The sequence below is a fragment of the Ambystoma mexicanum genome, chromosome 5p, assembly GCF_040938575.1.
Source record: "Ambystoma mexicanum isolate Mex_15411 chromosome 5p, UKY_AmexF1_1, whole genome shotgun sequence".
NCBI classification, from domain to species: domain Eukaryota; kingdom Metazoa; phylum Chordata; class Amphibia; order Caudata; family Ambystomatidae; genus Ambystoma; species Ambystoma mexicanum.
Window position 1 is genome coordinate 753,443,435 of NC_090930.1, and position 21,713 is coordinate 753,465,147.

General features: G+C 46.8%; 1 protein-coding gene across 1 annotated transcript in view; it reads left to right on the top strand.

Annotated features, from left to right (window-relative positions):
• The window catches only part of GLB1 (galactosidase beta 1), a 622,172-nt gene that overhangs the window by 565,405 nt on the left and 35,054 nt on the right, over window positions 1–21,713 (top strand). Inside the window, exon 15 of the mRNA XM_069613134.1 lies at window positions 16,990–17,220. Coding sequence (XP_069469235.1) covers window positions 16,990–17,220 — 231 coding nt within the window. The remainder of the gene's footprint in view (window positions 1–16,989; window positions 17,221–21,713) is intronic.

The following is a 21,713-nucleotide window of genomic DNA, read 5'->3' on the forward strand; positions in this document are numbered from 1 at the left end:
GATGGGGGGGTGGTCCTAGAATCTGGACTCCTTCAGTGCCCCTCCACCCGCCTTATACAGCAGTCCTTTCACTCTTGCTTACCATATCTTTTTTATTCCTCTGAGGTGTCCATAGTAGTTTATATGATCATCGGAGGACCAGTTCATATAACAGAACACTCCTTCGGGGTTGTACCACACCCACTTCCCTTCATAATACTTTGCATCGAATGGGTTGTTCAAATTCATCGCTCCGAGCGGGAGCAATTCACATGTCACAATTCTCTTATCTCATTTCTTTCTTCCACAATCTCGTCCTTCGCTCCACCTATGTTCACATCCATCAGGACCTGCATACCAAAAGCTTACTTCGCTGTCTTCTTCCGCTTTGCCATGCATATTTTTATCCCGAACATTGATATTGCTGCTGGTACTAGTGATCCCATTATCACCTTTAGTCCATCTGACAACCATGATGGCAGCCATGGCCATATGTTAGCTATCCAGCTCTGGTCCTTTCCAGTCCCCTTTGCTTCTTCCTCTATTTTGGCATTCATCTGTGATAGTTGAAATACTGCTTCTGACAGAGTACCGTTGTCTTCGTCATTGGCAGGTATGATCGTGCAACAGGAACTCCTTATTTTTACGTAAACCCCTCCTTTCATTGCTGTAAGCAGATCCAGAACGTATCTATTCTGGAGTGCCACCAACCTTACTGCTCGGAGCTCTTCTTTTATTGAATTGAACCCATTCACTGTGGAGTTTGTCACCATCAACTCCCAACGGGTAATCTGCAGCCATTTAGCATTTGTGTATGCCTGTACAGATGATATTATTGCTGCAAAGAACATTTGTGTTCTGCTGAAAAGTCTGTGTTCCACCGGAACTTCATCTAGTGCTGTCTGATTCTTCTGAGAAGTAGTTGCATCCTCTCTTTACTTTGCTCAATTCAGCTGGCTTCCCTTTCTTGTCTGTTTGTTCTTCCTTCAGTGACCTCTTCTTCATTTTGTTACTGTCCATCTTTGGGAACTCATCGAGCTTCACATCTTTCCGGGCACAACCAGTGATGGCATATTTATGTGTACCAACGAGCAAACTCCTCCCCAATTGGGTGGCAGCTTCTTGTATGCCTTCGATCCGCACGCCCAGTAGTGGTCCATCAGTACTGATGTGCCTACCTTCATTGCTGCATGTTTCTCAATGCTTCTTCATCCAACATTCTCGCCAACTTCTACTTCTCCATCATTCTGATAACACAGTACTGGTGTCTTCAGGGGTATTATTGGCAATGGTCCAGCTTCATTCTTCACCCATGGCAGTAACTTCACACTCACCTCCCATTCCTTCAGGCACTTGTCATTTTGTTCCTGTACGTTGTTCACTGGTGAGTGTGCCAGTGTCAGTGCTTTGCTCCCTACCACTCCATCTTTCCACCCATCTTCTGTGTATACTTGGCCATACACTAGTAGCTGCGGTCTCTCCCAGCAACCAGGTTCTCCTACTGTCTCCTTCACTCTTGTCCATGGGCATGGCAATTCCTTCAGTGTTATAGTCTTTGTTTCTCCTTTGTTAGGTCCATCAGTTACATATTGTATAGGTTCATCTAACTCCCAGTAATTGTTTATCATGTCTAATGTTTTTATGTAATTATCTTCAAATGGGAACGTGGCTCGAGACATCCATCCCACTGTTGCAGTGTTCCCCCCGGAACCTTCCTCGAGTTGTCACCATCGAGAGATACATTAAGCATTGTGCTCTTGCTGCTGGTATTTCGGTTGCTATGAACATTCTTGAGGCCACAATGGCATGGGGGGATTAATGAGCATACATAGCCGCTCTCCCCGGTGGTTTCCTTACCTACTTTGGTCATGTGTTTGTACCGCATGTTGTTAGATACTCGAGCAGTGTCAGTGAGACACATGTCTACCCCTTTCATGTCTGTGTCAACACTGCACTTAGCTCTCCTTACCGTAACTGCAGAGCTCTCCTGTCCACCTGACATGGTTGTTCCACCTGCTTGGGTTGGAGGAATGTTAGTAGAGGATACATTGGTAGCACTAGCAACGAAGGAGAGCCTCCAAAATATAAACACAACAATACCATTAGGAATAATCATGAACACAAGATTGCTACATTTTTATTTCACTCATTTTTACCTTTCCTGCTGATCCTCCTGCAGCCTGGGGATAGTTGCCAGCCTGAAAAGCACGAAGAAATGCATTATTGTTTGAGTACTGTAAGCAACTCTTAAGCCCCGTGTACCAAATAATCACTAATGGCAAATGTAAACACTTCTTCCCACACTTTTCTTACTGATGGGTCTCTCAGCGTGGCGACAATAGGGGGATTTCCGTGCTCGAGCTGTGGGTATGTTTTGGCCAAATACTCTATAAAGGCAAGGTAATATACTATGGGGGACCATGCTCGGAATCTACTGGGTCTTCTTACAGTGTGGACAAATTGGTTTGAAGGTATCTGGGTGGTGGGCAGCAGGCAACATGAGCAATCAACAATTAATTCTGCTTACTCATTGAAAGTCTGTAGAGAATAAAACAAACGGGCAGTGTTTCCTCACAAGTCGATCAGAAGTCTGGTTCCTAACTCCACTGCCCGTGAGCGAGTAAGCATCAGGTGTTATCCACTCTGCTGTGTAAGTTCAAAGTTTGCTTGTAGCTCTTCCAGTTGCTGAACGTTGGCCCTGTCGATCACATTGCCAGGTGAGGCCGCTGCTTTGTATAGCTTGCTGTCCAGGAGGTGGTTCCAGACCAACTTCCCCTCTAGCTTGACAGCACAGTCTGGCACCTTTTGTGTGGTCCTCTATATTGTGGCGCATTCTAGCACCTAAGTTTCTTAAAAGTACGATATTGGGTTTGTAAGTCAGGAGTCTGAGGGTGCATCTTCTTGCTTGCTCTCTCTGCCGTCTTCTGCCCCCCCCCCAGTGTCACTGTATCTGGTGAGAGATAAGACGCTAGCAATCAAGGAAGTAATGTACTTGTGCATTTCTTGTCCTAACATGTCTGCACTATTCTCAGACTTTCAGTTCTCTTGTGGGAGGAGCCATTGGAGATTCATGCGCTGTCATGTCACCACCTCATGAGGCATTACATGGTGGTCGGACCCAGGCTTATTGCGCAATGCAAACAAGGTGAGAGGTAAACAGTGCACAGTGCAGCCAATTTTTCTTTGTGCTCTGCTGTGTTTTGGCTATGGACTCCTTCAGGAGGCCATTCAGGCGTTCACACACCCCATTCGCTTGTGGGTGGTGCGCAGAGGCATATTTGTGTTGAATGCCCAGCAACGTGGTCATGTGCTGGAACATCTCATTGGCGAAGTGAGGGCCATTGTCAGAACGCAGGATCTCACACACAGCTCATCTTGGGAACACTTCCCTGACCAAGAATTTTCCCGCTCTCAGAGCATCAGCATATGAACAGGGCCCTGCCGCTTTCCACCTGGAGAATGGACACACAACCACTATCCTGTAGAGGTACCCTTGGCACACTTGGATCATGTCAACATAGTCGATATGTAAATGCTGGAATGGACCCACTGGTCGAGGTATGGCTCCGCTCACAACTCTCAATGTATGTCCTGTTGTGAACTGTTTACACATCAAACAATGGACAGAAACATGTTTCTCCAATGCGGGCAGCAATGACCTCCTTTTACGTGTGTGGGATGATCTAATTGTGTCAGTGCAGTGTTCAATAATGCTAGTGGCATGTGTTGTTCTGCCGCCATAGGACATCTTTTGGTGACATTGTACATCCCCTTTTAATCCACAATTACTTTTCCTCCCTGGGTGCAGCTCCCTGAATTTCATAATCTGTGCTTCTGGCAGTGCATTGTACCCTTCTTTTAGTACCATGTTCCTGGTGCACTCTCGAGCATATGATGCTGCCTCCATTTCTAATAGCTCTCCAAAATATGCTGTAAATTTTGCCTCAAAGACTGCTGCTTCGTTCCTCCTTGAGATAGGATCTTCCCCTCTAGTGTGGGCAGGGCACTTCACTATTGCTATCCATGCTGGTAATCAATCACTTCAATCAGTTTGCCCAATAAAAGTGCATGCTGTACTGGTGTCCCATCTGCCCTTCTGAATCCCCTCCTGATCTATCCTGCCAGTCCTGTGTGTACTGTTAAGGTCACATATGCTGAGTCAGAGTATACTGTCACTTCCTTGTCTCTGCTGTGTCAGGGCCACTAGTTCTGCTGCTTGTGCTGAGTAATGGGATGGTAATCGTGCACTTGCCACTACCTCACTTGTCCCATCTTCCTTCAACCTTGCTACTGCAGTTCCTGTATGTCTGACCCCATCTGTCTGGTCAATAGTTGAAGACCTACCAATGTATAGCACATCTTCCCCCTCAAGTGCATCTTCATCTATCTTGCATGTGTCACTGAATGCCTGTATGTTTTCTGCGCAGTCGTGTACATAGTCACCCTCTTGTAGGACATCTGCTAGGAAAATTGCTGGGTTGACAAGTCTGCATCTCACTATCTTCAGTGAAGTGTTTGATAGTATCACTTCGTACCCTGATGCTCTTTGTGTCGTCAGTGTAGTCTTTGTCTTCTGCAATATAGCAAAGAGGGCATGATCCACGTAATGAGTGGTAGTGCATCCCATGGTTATTGCTGCTCACTTCTCTACTGCAAATGTGGCATCTGCCAAAGCTTGTTCGCACTGATAGTGTACTCTCATTACTGGGTCAAGCTTCCCACTGTAGTAAGCTATTGGCTTGTGTCCCATGCTTGTCTTCTGTCAGTACTGCCTATAACACTACACCGTCAGTGTTGGAGAACAGGAAGAATTCCTTTTTGTAATCTGGGATCCCGAGTACTGGTGCTGTGCATATTTCTTCCTTCCCCATGTCGAACACATCAGTCGTCTCTGTGGTCCATGCCAGTGTTTTGTGTCCGTTATGTGCTTCCTTCAGTGCGCCCAGTAGAGGCCGCATGAATGTGCTGTAGTAAAAAACACATTCTCTGCAGTAGTTACATATCCCTAGGAATTGCTGCATTTCTCTCACTGTCGTGGGATTAGGTGTTTTGCATATTGTCTCTGCTCTCTGTGAGGTAATCTGCCGACCATGCAGTGAGATGCTGTCCAATGTAAAGCACTTACTTCTGACATTATTGTAACTTGGCCTTGTCCCGATTGTATCCCTTGTCAGCTAGTACAGTCAGCATGTGCTTTGAGTCATGTCTACACTGTTCTTCTGTCCTGCTGCAAATCAAAATGTCGTCTACGTATTGTAATATACATAAAGCTGGTCACGTCTTGTGAGTCTGGATGTAGTGGTACAGAGAAGAATGCATTTTTCCAAGTCAATGACTGTGAAGCATGCAGGTTCCGCCAGAATGCTGCACACAATTGTTGCTGGGTTTGCAACTAAAGGATATTCTGCTTCTACAATGTGGTAAAGAGGCCTTAAATCCTGTATGAAATGCCAAAAAACCCCTTTTCCTTCCTCACTGGGTACACTGCAGTGTTGCATGAGGACTCTGACGGTACAAGAATGCCTCTCTGTGCTGTGATTGACTCATAAGTAAATGCCCTCATCTTGGTTAGTGGGTACTTTTTCACTCTTGGTAAATTTGCTCCTTGCTTCTGCTTAATCTTTTCTCCCCCTAGGCTCTTCATGTGCCCCACAACATAAAGACTGGTTGTTCATAGATTGCTGGGTACCTTGGCCAGGTCCGCCTCGCAGAATGGGGGTAGTGCTTCCATCCTCTGTGGTACCTCTCTGTAGTGTACCCTTAACCAGTAAGTCACACTCATCTCAAACACCATCTCTATTTCTAATCTCTCGTCCCTAAATAGCTCTTCGTCTGTCACTGTGGTCAACCTGCACCCTTCTGCCACCGTGATCACTGCATTCCATGCCCGTCCTGTGTTGTCCATCCCAATAACAGCTATCCAGTCCTCTCTCGCAACCACTGCCTCTATCTCTTTTAGCACTATGATTCCCTCTTCCTCGTCCAATGATAGCTCAGGCCTGAATAGGTATTAGTTTGGACCCCGCCACACCTTCCCTGCAGTGCCTGGATGCCATGCAATAGCAATGTCAGTCAAATACTGGAACATTTCTGCATCCACTGGCAACCCCCTCTGCACCTTCTGTCCACAATAAGCTTGAACAATCTGCCTTACATTGAGCATGTGTATTCCTGGTGTGGAGCGCACTATTCACTTGTCTGTGAATGAAATAGTCATGTTCAGTCTGCTCATAATGTCCCGTCCTAGTATATTCACAGGTGTCTGTCGAGAGTAAAGTAAAGGCAGTGATAGATTGTGATCTCCTATTGAAAGTGAAATGTCTGCGAAAGGAACCACTACCCGAGCCCCAGAGAATCCTTGAGTGTTCATGCCATCGCCTGACAACTTAAATGCTTCTTAATGAATGCAGGACCTAGTCGCCCCTGTGTCAACCAGAAAGGAAAACTTTCTGTCGCCTGTTTACACCCCTATGCGAGGTTCCTCCGCAGGATGGGTGTGATCGACAGGATGGGACACCTCAAATTCATCTGTGGGCTGTCCTATTGAGGGTTTAAGGATATCCCATACCCTGTAGTGACTCCTCGCAGTTGTCTAATGGGAACCGTTGCCATGGAGTTCACGTGTGCTGCTGCATCATTGTCTGTATCTGTGCTAATTGCTGTGTGTTTCTGCAAGCATGCGGTGCTTGTAAATATTGTGGTACTGGTGCTTGCATCTGTGGTATCTGTGTTTGCATTTATGGTGCGTGTACTTGTGCTTGTGGCATCTGTTGGTGTGCGCCCTGCATCTGTCCTTGCTGTTGTCTCATGTCTACCAGCCCTGCGCTCCGCCAACCAATTACCGAACCAGAAACACACATCCAAGTGTCGACACTGTTTGGTATATTGTGACCCTGAACAATATACATAAGAGATTGTCATCAACTTGTGACACTGTTTGATATATTGTGACCTTGAACAATATGTATAAGAGACTGTTATCAACTTAATAGTGTTCACTGTACAATGGCGATACACTGAATGTTCTGTAACCACCTTTTACTAACCCACCACCGTGCAGAGTATACATGCACTTTTATATGTACTTGTGTTGTGCCACGGCACATAAGAATTCCTTCAGACAAAACTTTTCTTTTCTTTGCAAATAAATGCTGATCATTGTTTCATGCATATTGTGGTGATTTTGTCTATGGTTAACTACCGACACAGTATTTTTCTTGCAAGGTCCTACCGACCACCCATCACGCTACTGGCTAGGGAAGCCTGTTGACTCTACCCCCTTATAATTGTGTATCCTTGCTGTTGTTGGTCCTGTGTATAGTAGTCCTGGTCCCCTTGGTAGGGCTGCTGGCCCTGCACTTCCCAGTTCTGCTGCATCCCTCTGCTCCTACATACTCGTGAAATGTGTCCTAATTGCCACACGTCCAACACTGTGGTGGCTTCCACTTCAGGCATTGGACCCCCCCCCGGGGCCCTGCTGCACCTGCTGCCCATATCCCCGAAACCCTCCTGGAAAGCCCCCTTGGTTATGATGCATCTGCGGTCCGAACCCACGCCCTCTTGGTTGCCCCCCCTCTTCCTCAAAACCCTTGCTGTGTGCTTTCCCGCCCCATGAACCCTCCCCCTGTGAGCGGTGCAAACTGCTGTGGTTGTTGCTGCTGCTGTCTCTCTGGGGTGGGGCAGGTTAGTACCGCCCCTTCCATCGCATACTTCGATAGTTTTTTCTGTACTAGCTTCGCTTCGTCTATCTTCCTGTCCTCCGCCTTTTTCTTGAGCTTCTGCTGCCATAGCCTACAATGGTGAACTATTGTGAGTTGTATCTCTGGCCATCCTCTTGCTTCCATTCCTACCACCTTCTTTAGATGTTTCTTGACGGGGTCTGGCAGCCCCAGCACTAGTATGTGATTGAATATTGCTACTATTTTGTCCCACGGTTCTCGAGTTTCAAGGCGCCAAAGCTCTTGAATCTCCTGAATATGCTGCAAGGGGTCTTCGTCTTACCTCATTTTTCGAGACATAATTGCCCCAATGTCCAAGGTGTCTGGGTATTGTGTCCTTAATGCTTGCCATACGGCAGCTCTGCAGTTTGTAAACGGTGAACCATCGTGCATCGTGTTTTGTGCTGTCAATCCCGGGATGCCCGCCCTTTTCCACATATCATTAGAGAATCCCATAGGATCGCCACTAGTAGTTTCTTTACGTCTTCCACTGCTAACTTGTTTCCTGCTGTCATTCTTTCCATCTCATAAATCCACTTCCCAGCCCCCGCACTTAATGAAGGCAGCCAACAATTCACATTCTCCTTGTCTGCGTGTTTCCATGGTATATACTGAGATCACACCCCTCCCAACTCCAATAAGGGCATCTGGGTGAATCCCTCCTCCCCATGCGTGCTTCTTGTCAGTCTGACCTGCCTGTTCTCTCTCTCTCTCCCTTTCGATGCCTGCGTATGCATATATTGGTTCTAATATAGGTACCCAAACAGTGTCGTCATATCTCTTTGTTAACCTTATCCTTGAGCTTGCTATGGCTGTCTCCCCCTTCCTTCGTCATGGAAGGTCTCTGAGCCTAATGACATATGTAGTGGCATCATGTAGGGGTGTGCAAGTCGTTAGCCAGCCGTACCTGCTCATCTGAGCTGCCTCCTCCTTCTCCTTCTTCTGTGTGCATCCTATACTCCCATAACACCCGCTTGTCTGTCCCCGTTGAGAGGGATCGACACTGCTCCCCCCCTCTCGTCCCCACTGGTCCTGTCTTCATTGTCAGACCCTGAGCCCATGTTACCTCAGAAATCGTCTGCAAAACTCAGTCTCCTAGATGGCAAGTCCGTGTTAGGTTTCATACTGAGGTAAATATACCTTAGGTCATACCTGCTTCATCCTCCCATGCCCCTAGGCCTGTTTCATCTCCTTCCATTGTGCTCCTGTCACGTGAGCTTGTGCTATCTGGTTCTGCTCGCCTTTCCTCCTCGCATCTGTCGCTGCCTCTGTCCCTTGAGTCTTTATCGCCCTTATTGCTCGCTCGTCCACCTCCCTGCACACGTGTTCCCTTGCCAGTCTGTCCAGCTGTAATTTCCGCTGTTCCCTCTCAACCAACTTGCATTTTTCCTGCTCTGCTATTTCCCTTCGCCTCTCAAGCTCTTCCACTTACCTTGTCCTTATGTCCAGCTGCTCTCATTGCACGCTTTTCCTCTCCTTGCTCTTCTCCATCCTCTCTTCTCTTTCCCTCTCCATCAGCACCTTTTCCTCAGTCTTCCTCTGTTCCCTATCCTCCATCTCCAACTTCTCTTCTCCTCTCCCTGTCCTCTCTCTCTAGTTTCTCCCCTCTCTCCTATCTGCCTTGTCAATTATCTCCACCCAGCCTGATGCTTCGCTGCTTCCCTTCAGGCCCTCTATTGCCTTAGCCGCCCCTTCTGCATCCCCGTCCTTTTTTCCTTCCAGCTTCAGGAGTAGCTGTCCTCCTATCCATTCCTTCGTGGCTATATTCCCGAGCCCCTCCTTTGCGGCCTTCTGCACCTTGCTGCTCCCCTCTTGTTCAGTAGCTGGCTGCCATGCGCCCCTCGGCCCCTCCTCCTTTGTATATGGTGGTGGCTTATATGTCGGATTTGAATACCCCTCTTAATTCCTGTATTGGGTACATCCCTTGCTCATTGTCGGTGTCATCGAATACTACACTTGGAGGAATGTGTGGGGGAGCGGAGAGGTGAGCCCCTGGCTCCTTCACCTCCTGCTGGCTCAGCATCCACCAACACCTCACTGCGTCCTCCTTGCCCTCCTGGAACATGCGCCACAATTCGAATATGGCCATGCGTTTTGTCAATTTCTTCTCCTTCTAGGTACCCTGTATGTGTGTCAATAGCAACTGCTGCACGTCTTTGGGGAAACTTCCACAAGGTGGCCATGGTTTAGTTAACTTTCCCTCTGTACTTTTGGACAATTCTATGCTATGTTTACACATTTTCTCCCAATTGGGCGGGAGTGTCTCACACAAGTGCTGAAGGGGAGTGTCCCCCCGCACTTCCCTGGATACATTTTTATTGCTTTGCCTGACCTCAGGTCGAGGGTTTCGACAATCCTCTGTTCAGGGAGAAAGGTACAGTGTAATAACAATATTTTTCAGGTTATTATGAGCCTCTCTGATGCCACAACTTATCAGGCGTGCTCCACATATCGCCCCTTCACAATCTCGCCATCGCTGCCTCCTCAGGCTCGCCCACAATCTTGCGCATGCGCCTTCCACGCACAGCCACTTGTTCACCTCGTCTGCCAATCCAAGTTTCCAATACTAGCTCCTCACCGTTTCGTGCTCTCTGCGACCTATGTGCAAACCTATGGGTGACGTCACCAATCTACTAACCAAGGTAGTGCTGAAAAATCAAATACTGCTCGTTCACTGTTATAGCCCGTTACTCCCAAACCACACAAAAACCCCACAGCTGTCTTTCCTCTCACTCCATGAGACTAAACCAGTCGTGTCACTTTGCGCAATCGAGGTGGGCTCCCTTGCTAACACTTACGGGGATTCTGTCATCTATGACCCGAGCTAAAACGCCCAGCCCACAGAAAACCCACTTATTTACATACTTCTGTCATCCGCGCCCTTGAGTCAATAGTCTAGGTCACCAGACCGTTTATCTCTAGAGCTGAATGTGCCTAAACATAGAAGGACATCTACCTCCACTCCTGTCCCTACGCACTCTGACAATGCTGGACAATATTCGACTATACTAAACAATATCTCACAATATGCAATACCTTCCCTCACACCCACAGTTGCCGTTTGACTGGGCCAATACTTACACTCCATGGTCTGCTGGCGCTGCTCGGCTGTTGACTCCTCCAGAGTGTGCCCACTTTACTGTCCTGGTCTGCCTGATTTGTCGCGGAGTTTGGGCAGGATGATTTCCAAAGGGGCTCCTGATGCCTTTTCTATGGGTACACGTTCCGGGTCTTCTCAAAACATGCGAGGGTCCTGCAGCCTTTCAGGTTTGGCGGCAGATTAGAATGTGGTGCTGGACTGGTACAGCCTACCATCAACTCTGCTACCAAATTGTTGGGGCAGATGCCCAGGTATGCCAGAGCGATGCTGGAAGTCCGCCAAACACCCTCCCCAGTATGCACAGAGGACACAGTCAACGGCAAGTTCAAACTGCTGTTTATTATCAATAAAAACAGGGATACGCAAAGGAACACAGAAATATTCCCTGGGCCTCAGGAATTAGCCTCTGAAAGTCCCGGGAAGAAGGCTCCGCGGCAGCGTGCGCGTCTTGGAAGCAAGAAGACACAAAGCAACAACAGGTTCGATCCCCGGGTCCGCGCTTAGAAACCTCTGGATATTTAAGCGCGTTATAAATACGTAACTAAGACAAAAAAAAAACCACAATTACGCAACTAAGAAAAACAAACAATTCCTAATCCTGTAACAGCGCCTCGATGCCTGCGGGCTGTGTGAGCGCTTTATAAATGTTAAATAAATAAATAAAACCCCCCAAATGATATTTTTCAGAGGATTCTGGGTCGGGGGGGGGGGGTTGGTTATATGTGACAAACTGCCTGGCTGCAGATGTTGTGGATGGGATAACCAAGAGGGTTGTGTGCCATCACCTGCTACCTGATGCTGAGTCTCGGGACAGCATGGTGGGTGATCACCCCCACCTTGGAGATTGCCAGGGACTTTTTATGAAAGTTAAGGCTGCTGGTAGAATGGCAGAGAAACTCTGGATACTCCCAGATGCTCTTTACAGGTACACGCAGACTCTGAAGATCGGAGATGGCAAGCTGTCCAGCCCAGTGGAAGCCTCAGTCCAAAGAGAGAAAGGGGGAAACTGACCACTCATGGGTCCAGACTCTACACACCTGCAGCCCATAATTCTAAGTGTATCAGAAGCACATAGAGATACCAGGTAGTGAGTGTGTTTGGAATGAAAAGAGACCAGGAGGAGTGTGTTGGAGGCAAAGAAAAGCTGTGGCCTATGGAGAGGGAAGAGGCCACCTGTTGCAGGAGGAAAGAGAACATCTGAAGAAGGTGGGATATAGGGAATGACCTGCTAAGAGGGCAGTAGTAGGGTACCCAACAACCTGAAGGAGCTAAACCCACCTAAAGTAGGAAGGCAGATACCTCAGGATAGGGGTGGAGGTAAAGGAGGATAAGAGCACCTCAAGTTTTAATACCCTGTATAGGGTAAAGGTGGTCCGGTGAGAAACCCAGACCGGCAGAGTCAGAGAGGGAATGTTGTCCTTCTACACTGTTCATAAGGCAGACCAGTCAGAGTTGTTTTGGTGGGGATAAAAGCCCCCTGCAAGACATTGTTGTGCCAGGAGCTAGGCAGAAAGGAGATGGTAGAGAGAGGAAAAAGAGCAAGCCCAGCAAACGTGGCTGACACGGGTCCTGGTGGAGGTTAACCAGAAGGAGGATGATGGTCGTGGCATGGCTTGAAGGCCAAGACACACTGATGTGAGCGTCTTTGGCTCCCGTTGGAGCTGATGATCCTACACAGATTCTCGCAGCTGCAGGGTGTGATTTCATATTTGAAAATAGTTGGTGGACATGGGAACCACTGCCGTGGACTTGCATCGTAAAATGAGGTGATTTGGGTGCGCACAGACAAACTTTTGTGAGCCATACACAGCCCCCCTCCATATTGATCTGCAGCGCTGTATGCCTCCAAGATGGCCGCGCAGCCTTGCACTCTTTCTTCGGTATGAATAACGTCAGATGGAGCTGGTGTCTCTCGACATCTGTGAGGCATTGGGAAGTATACGTTGTGAGGTGTGGATTGTGAACCAGGGGACTTTTGTGGATGCCAGAATACATGTCACCAAACCGGTGTGGGGCACCTACCACGAGGTAGTGTGGTGATCGGGTGGCTATTTATGCCCTATTTTAATGGGGGGATGCTCAGACAACTATATGCTCTGCAGTGACGGCGGCTCATGGTACACTGGACTGATCCAGAGCTGCGGCCCTGCATACAATTTCTTTATAACTTTGGGAGAGGACCCTGTACGCTAGTAGTCTATTGCTCCTGGCAGAAATATGGGTTCCCAACAAATACACACTAGAATGAATTGCTTTACACAAAGCGGTCAGCCGCCAAAGAAGTCCCCTTCACCACAGCAAATAATGAAACTGGTCAAATAATTCTGCACAGACAAGTCCACACAGAGCGGAAACATGCTGTTTTGGAGGTGATGGTAACCCTAAGGTTGTCCCTGGAAATGAGGGTGGAGAAGGTCAGAGTGGATTTCTCCCTAATATGCCAGGACCTACACAGTCTTAATTTTTATTTTTATTTTTATTGAGCATTTGTAGGGCACTTTTATACAACAGAATTGTGTTTCAAAGTACCAGAAGGCTAAGGATGGGAAGTGGGACAGAAGTGATGGGGAAAGCCATCATGTCCACCATTCCTAGCCTCATTGCTGTATTTGCTCTTGTCCTTTCAAAAACATTGATGAAAGATTTAGATGGTAATGGTCAGCATTCAGGATCACGCACTATGAACCCCAATTGTGGTCGTGTGGGCAGATCAGGTAAGGGGTTTATGTTATCACCGATTTTTACGAGACATCCAGAGAAAATGGTGAATAAGCTTGGGTAGCAGTCTGAGAGCAAGCTGTCCGTGCGCTGGCTCGGGGGATCCAAGGATTCAGGCACCCTCCATGATATGGTTGCCAGATTCTAAGATGACGGCCTACCCTTTTAAGGTTAGCATCACACAATACAGATCTCATTTGCCACACATAGGTTGGAGAAGGGACGTATGACTCCCATCCAAACCCGAATTTCGTTTTATAACCAAATACTGTTGTCTTCACCAAAACATTCATGCCCCCTATCACTGGCAGAACACAGAAATTAAAGGGAGAAGAGACCAATCCTGAACGATGGAGGTTGTGGAAAAGTGAGCAGTGATGGCTTGTATGGAGAAAATCAGAGTAAAGTTTGGAGATGGAGCAGGGAGATAGAAGGAAGCAGGAAGGTGAAGGGTAAGTATTGATTTGGAGCAGTCAAAAGGAGGGAAAGACTAAGAGGGGAGGAAGGAGATGGAAAGGACGCAGTCGGAGGAGGAACATGGCAGTAAAACTAGGATAATGTTGGTGAAGAACAGCAGAGAGAGGAAGGTGGATATCATCTGAGGCAGAGGAGCGGGGGAAGTTGCAAGGTGACGGAAGAGGACACAGAGGTTTAAAATAGTTGCTCAGCATTGCCCATTTGAAGAGTGTCTATTAGCCGAGCGAGGTGCTGAGGTAGTGGGTGAGATCAGTTGAGTCTGTGCTTGGGTGCAGCCGGGATCTAGAGGCTAGTGGAGTGGAAGGCCTTATTAGCCTATTCTAAGCCTTACACTAATGAGGTCTTAAAGGCCTCATTAGAAGCCGAAGGAGCCATGCTAACTAGGTGCCATAGTCTACATTCTGGAGGGACTGGGAGGTTCACCAAGCAAAATAAGACCTGCTTGCAAGAAACAAAAGGAGACTATGTAAGACAGACATTATAGTCCTAGGCTAGTCAGAAACCATAATCTGGAGTCTGGTGAGTGAACCTAACCCCCACCACGGATTAGTAGAGAACAATTTTCTGTGCAAAATATGAGCCAGGAAGACTTGTAGCAGAATTGAGAGAAAGAGCTCCATCTGCATCTGAGCCATAGAAATCAGAGTGAGTTGGAAACCAGAACCTCAGGAAAGAACCTGTGACAACATATCTAGGATGGCTAATTCTCCTTCAGGTGGGCTTGTGGAGTATCTGAGCCTTGTGGACTCATTTAAAATCTAATCCAGAAAGGAGCTTGTGATAGGATCAAGAGACGCCTAAGCCTGCCACAATACTGGAACAAACCAAGCTGCATGACTAAACTGCCAACGAATCACTGAAGGCTAATAAGTGACAAGGGACAGACTGGGAAGAAATCAACTATAATCTGAAAGCCATAGTGCAAAAGCAAAGAGGGCCAACATTCCCCAGCAACCTACGTTAAAGGAACTTTGAATCCAGAGCACTCAGAGAATGTTGAGTGACTTTATATGATTTGCTTGCAGGGAAAGATCATTCTGACCACAAACCCTGCAGTCTAGGAGTTTATCAATGGCAGACAACGGTCCTACTGAAGATCTGAATTTGTATCTATAAACCTTGCTTGCAGCTGTTGTTTTCCTGGACCCTCGCACGTTTTCTGGAGAAGCATCCTTACGTTTTGAGTTAGCTCCTTGCTCCAACCCCTGTGGTTTTGAACTTAAACCTAATGAGTCTCCCGTCATCTTCTGATCCCTTGATCTGTCACATATGTTGTGAGAAGTAGGATCACAGGACTTGACTCGCAAGGTCCATAGTAGTGACAAAGAAAACTTACGGCGACTTATTTAGCCACCCCATTTAATCTTTTACCCTGTCGCATGACTTCCTGGTGAGTCGTTGGGATTTCTTGGCACACACAGCTCCACGTAAGCTCTCTGACCTTTCCTTGGATCAGCTCTATAAAGACAACTCTATGATGACTTAACCATATGAATCATTCATGGAAGGAGAAGACTTTAGAACAGAACTGATGGTGGGGGGCGAGGTTCACCAGCAGTAGGAAGAGGGATGATCTACATCCCTATTGGTAACCCAAGCACTTTAAGAAGTTAAACCTTCCCGACATTGTGCTACTCTAATTCCGGCTTCCCAGCCCACAGCAGTTGGGAGAACAAAGAGGTGGTAGAAGAGGGGTCTTTTGTGTCAGGTCAGATCTTCGAGTGAGCGCAGTGAGAGAGTACCGTGTGTGCAGTTTTGCTACCAGACTGACTGTGCGGGGGCACAGCTGCATCGCCTTGCGCAAGTATTGTAGGACGGTTGAACCAAAATGTTTTGTGTCCTGTGGAAGTGAGATGAAGATACCTTGGGAAGCCTGAGTTATTAAATCATTGGACCCGGATGAGGGGTTCCTAACCCCACCAAGACGAAATCTAGGGCATACCTTGTAAAGTGTTGGCTTCTTAGCTATTTCACATTGGGGTCACCAAACATGAACTGAAACTGCAATCAAAACATGAAACTGTCAGAACACGACCTTTGGTTCACTCACTAGCATGAACTTGTGAGTCTGTTGCCACTCTGGGCCTCCTTTTTTGACTAAGGCTGTGAAGCATGTGGGTAGTAACTAGATCTTAGATTCTAACTTTTTTAAAGATTGTGTCAGTTTTTGCACGGAGGCCTGAGGTTGATCTTGTCACATCTAGTCTGACCTCCTTGGTATGGTGGCCACAATAGACTGAGGGTGGTAGTCCTGCTTAATTATTTTTGGTCTTTACAGGTGGCCATTGGGTATTGTTTGGGGGGGGGGGGGACTGGGAAGAGTTTGGAGTTACCAAGAGACGTTGTTTTATATTTTATTCAGCCTCTGTCATTTGCATTCATACAAGCATACTGCATGATTTGCAATTCTTGTCTGGTCAAGTCATAGCTGTCTTAACACTCAATTACTGTGCGTTAATCCCACCTTTCCGAATCATGAAGTAGCAACATTCTCCTGTGCAGCATGATATGATATGGCATTTATAACGCGCCTATACACAAGTGTTTCAAGGCGCGACAAAGCAAGGGAGGGGAAACAGAGGGAAGACAGACAACGATCTTAATAGGCCAGGTGACATTGAGATCGCGCAAGTGCAGGGAAGGAGGGAGGTGAGAAGTGCGAGGGGAAAGGAGGGGGGTAGTGCAGTACATGGGATCAACAGAATAAATAAATAGAATAAATAGAAACTATAAATAAGAAGTGCAGACAACAGGTGTTGGTGCTAGTGGGGGACTGTAGGGATACAAAAACAGCCCCTGAGTGCAAGGTTGCAAGGGTGGCAGTGCAGGTGTGCAACTGGCAAGGGAGTACCTGAGCCCGAGATCAGAGGGTAGCCAGCATCAAACCTGAGGCTTAACAATTGTATTTGGATCGAGATGCCAATCTGTACTTTGACCCTTGGGAAGTGGTTCTAGCTGGTAAAGTAATTTAATGTTTTCAATGTCCTTAATTTACAGGGTCTTCTTGCAAACATGACGCTTGGTCACAATGACGAAATACTTACAAACTGGACGATATACCCTCTGAATATTGACAGTGCGGTTATCCATGGTTTGATACCACAGTCCATGGTTGGCACACCATCAAACTATTCTCTACCTGCATTTTATGAAGGTAGTTTTACTATCCCAAGTGGAATTCCAGCGTTGCCTCAAGACACCTTCATCAAGTTCCCTGGCTGGACAAAGGTACTTGTATTGTTTTTGTTCTTTCTTGGCCTGACTGAAAAATATTATAATATAATGAATTGAAATGTGATGCCATACTACAAATTTGCTTTTTATGATTTGTTTGAGAGGGATTTATCCGAATCTGATATGAAATTTAAAGGTTCAAGATTAAAATACACTTAACATAGCTTTATTAATACACTCTTTGAACATGTCTTTTGGTTTTGTAAAGAAATACACAAGTGTTAGGTAGAATTTCCTTTATGTGTGATTCTCCTCACTTTGTGAGTACCCCAGCATTTTAGCTGGAATTCTGGAGCTTTAGACTGATTCTCTCGAGTGAGTGGGAACCTTTTTCCACTCTCATTCTTTTACTCTGACATTGGGAACCCTTTTTATCTCATTTTGATATGTTTTGTGAAGTTATGCTTTTCTTTCTGGCATCTACAATGTATTATTGCAGTACACCGCACTTTCTGTGCAGTGTTGCTGGAGAGCTCTTTGAGCTTCCCTTTTTATTTTACCTGTGTTTACGCATGTTACCAGGGCAGGGGGACCCTTTTTTTGATTTTGTGGGATCAACACACCCCACTTTAAGTGGAATACTGAAGGTAAACATAGTATCCCTTGTCTCACTTTTCCAGTGACTTTTAGTTAGTTACGAGTTCATCTGACAGGCTGGTGGCAGTGTACCTTTTTGTTATACTTTTTGTGGACTTTTGTCGCAGGCTGCCTTCGCACCCCACAAATATTAATGAATGCATGTCTGGTGATTGGTGGGACCTGGAGCGGAAATCAACCATTGGAACTGAAAATCTGAAGGACATCCACAGCCACTTCCAGTGCTGGCCAGAGCCGTCTGAGTAACCGCTGCAGTCCCAACATCAACTTCTGTGTGACCGCAAAGCCCGAAGCAGACAACTTCCTCCATTGGACAGGTGGACCTAACCAGTCCCAAAACAGACTGCATTTTGCGCCCTTCCTGGAAGAGCTATGACCTCAACGGCCCGCAATTCATCAACGCCTGTGATCCTGTGCCATTTTGCGGTACAAAATCTTCTGAAGCGCGGTTCTGTCTGAAACTTTGCAGGCATCCTCCTGGAACTCCAGAAGGTGGATCCCACTACTGAAAGTCCTCAGCCAAGACAAGGACTGAGAAACGGAGCAAAGCCTACCGCATGACAACTGTCTGTCAGTGAGCCTTGAAAAAGGCGCCAACGAGCCAGTGCTGCAAAGATCTTCTGCTGAGTGTCCAACTACCTGAGAACAATGAACAGATCCATTGCAAGTTCTTTTCTTCAGTCCCCTAGGCCAGGAATCCTAATCTAGGGCCTGCTGTCGCCTCTCCTTGGGCACCGTTCTGCTGCACAAGCTTCTTCATTTACTAGGTACTGTTCAGAATCTAATACTTACCAGCGGCCTGATTTGTTGGTCCTGTGCTTCGGAGGGTTTCTGTTAAGCTGTTATTGCATCTCCCCCCAACCCCCAGGCCTACATTGAGCTACATTTTGGGTAGACGACCATTTGCGCACTATACCAAAGGAATCTCCTCCTAACCTGTGAACTTGAAGAACTTGAGAGACTCTTCATAGTCTCTACCTTGTTTGCTGCTTACCTGCTTTTCCTTCCTCTACACTTGGTCACTGGACCTCAAGTGTCCCCCTTGACTCAGTGAGACTTACATAGAATAGTGTTGGACTTCTGAAGATTGGTAAAGCAGGGGCTAACTGAAGTTATACAAGTTGGTCTGAAGTTTACATACTTGTTTTATAGGTTTCTGCTAATTTGTGTCCGAGGCGTAGACAGGGTAGGGCATGAGTGGGTAAGGCCCACCAGAAATCTGTAAATGTCCACTCAGCAGCGCATGATTTGTGGCCACTGGAACCTGGGAGCAGCCTCAATGTCACCCGAAGATGGGGAGAGGTTCAGGAGGCAAGCGGGTGCTACGAAGGACATGGAAGCAGCTGGACGAAGCGGGCAAGGTGGAGACGGGATACAACACTGTTTACCGCAGAGGAACCGAAGTACGCCACGAGAAGGTGGCGAGTCCTGCAGTGGGGAACTGGGACACTGAGGTGCTTTGACAGCGCTGCCAAAGAAGGTTAAAGGAAACCAGACCAAATGAGAGGGAATATAAAACCTGATATTATCAGAAAAAGACTAATAGAATGAATGCGAGAAATATACCAGTGTACAAATCAAATGAAAAGCGCTGGCAACAGAGAATACCAGGCAAGGTCCTGTTGGTAAGAGTGTAAAGCGACTTACACGAGGAAGTCCTGGTGGGAGAAGACGCCAGGCAAAGTGAAGACTGTGAGAAAATGCTACATTAAAGAGGAAAAGAAACCTGGCAGTGGAGTACACCAGCTCTCCTGTGAAATGGAGACTAACAGCCAAATTGTTCAATATACAAGTAGTTCTGTTTTTACTAATCAGAGAATTCCAAGGAAGACTAGTACCCTTAGGAGTTTAAAGTATAGTGAGGAGAAAACCTGTGAAAGGGAGCAATCCCCTAGAACTGCGAACTGTATCCATTGGGAACCTTTGTGTTGGAGTTAGGTATTTATTTCCTTTTTGAGCATTTGTGCACTATCAAGGCCAAAGACATTACCCTTTTCACCTTAGAATTATTTTTAGAATATGAGGGCCATAATAGTATTTCAGACACAGGACATTTGTTTGCTTTAGACATCTTGACATAGGACAGACCTTTAGTTTTGGTTGAGGTATGGAAACATCCCCTAGATTAGGGGCTGCAAGGCCTTTTCCAAACCACTTTTTATTTTGACTATAGTTTATAGCCAAAGCTATGAGCTGTGTCTGCATCTCATTGCTGGTTCCTCACAGATGCAACAAAACAGGATTCCCATTGGCTCACATACAGGGGTCGTTAAAGTGGATCAGGTTTTAACTGAAAGAAAAGTCTTCCTATATCCATGGAGTTCTTGGGTTATCTTCTTGACATCCCCGGACTGGGATTCCATTTATCAAGGGGACATCAACTTGGTACTGCACATCCCCCTTACTTTTTATTGAGAAATATGGAAAGTTGTTCTTGGGGTCTCCCACTTTGAAGAAATCTGAATCCCAAGTCTTTGAGGAAATTAGCAACCTGCGCTAGAGGAACAATTTTTTCCTAAAATCCCCAATGTAGTTAAGTTCAGGAATCGCAGTTGGTATAAGCACATGGATCTCCAGCAGTCTTCAACTAGCCCTGCCCCAGGCCACCAGTCCATGTTCACAAGATGCCTCAAATGTCCTGGTCTTTGCCTGTGTGGTAGCAAACGTGGTTTGAGAAAGTCTGATCCCTGGACCTGCCCCATGTCCGTGCTCCGATAATCTAGGATCATCTTCAGATTGATTGGTTCCATACCTCGGACCTTAAAAAGCCTTTGCTGTCCTGGCTAGGCCATTTATTTATTTTAATTTGTTTGAATTTGTAAAGCGCACACTGCCCTCGAGCATTGTGGCGCTGTTAAGAATGCTTGCTTAGTTACATAAGTGCAGTTAGAAGGCATACATACATAGATGATAGCTTCAGACAATTACATTAAGAGCATAACAGTGATTACGTAGACTGGTGGGCAAGTACATGGTGCCAGCCATATCTTACACGGCAGCAGCTACATAAGGTTGCAAGGTCAGCTTTGGTGGGCAAGAGCATGATGCCAGCTACATGTTGCATGGCGGCAGCTACATACATTTGCGGGGTCAAGAATAGTATTGCTACCTAAGGGTTGAATGGCGGCAGCAACTCATGAATGCGTGGTCATGTTCAATCGGCAAGTGCGTGGTGACCGGCACAGTTACATAGGAGAGAAGCTACAGATAGGTGCGTGGTTGGTTTCATACATAGAATAGTATGGTACCAGTCCCTTATTGGACGGTGGCAAGTGCATACTATTACATATGTTTAAACCAACGGGAACTACCCTAGAGCAAATCTCATGGAATGGCGGGCAACTACATACACTTACTGGGGTGGGAGGAGAAGGGAGGAAGGAACGACTAGGTGGTACTGTTAAAAACCATACATACATAGATGATAGCTTCAGACAATTACTGTAAGAGCATAACAGTGATTACATAGATTGGTGGACAAGTATATGGTGCCAGCCACATCTTCTACGGCGGCAGCTACATAAAGATGCAAGGTCAGCTTCGGTGAGCAAGAGCATGGTGCCAGCCACATGTTGCATGGCAGCAGCTACAAATAGTTGCGGGGTCCAGAATAGTATGCATACACTAGTGCTACCTAAGGGTTGAATGGCGGCAGCATCTCAGGAATGCGTGGTCACCGGCACAGATACATAGGAAAGAAGCTACAATTAGGTTTGTGGTTGGTTTCATACATAGAATAGCATGGGGCCAGTCCCTTATTGGATGGTAGCAGGTGCATACTATTACATAGGTTTAAATCAACGGGCACTAGGCTAGAGCAAATCTCATGGAAAGGCAGGCAACTACATACACTTAGTGGCGTGGGAGGAGAGGGGAGGAAGGAACGACTA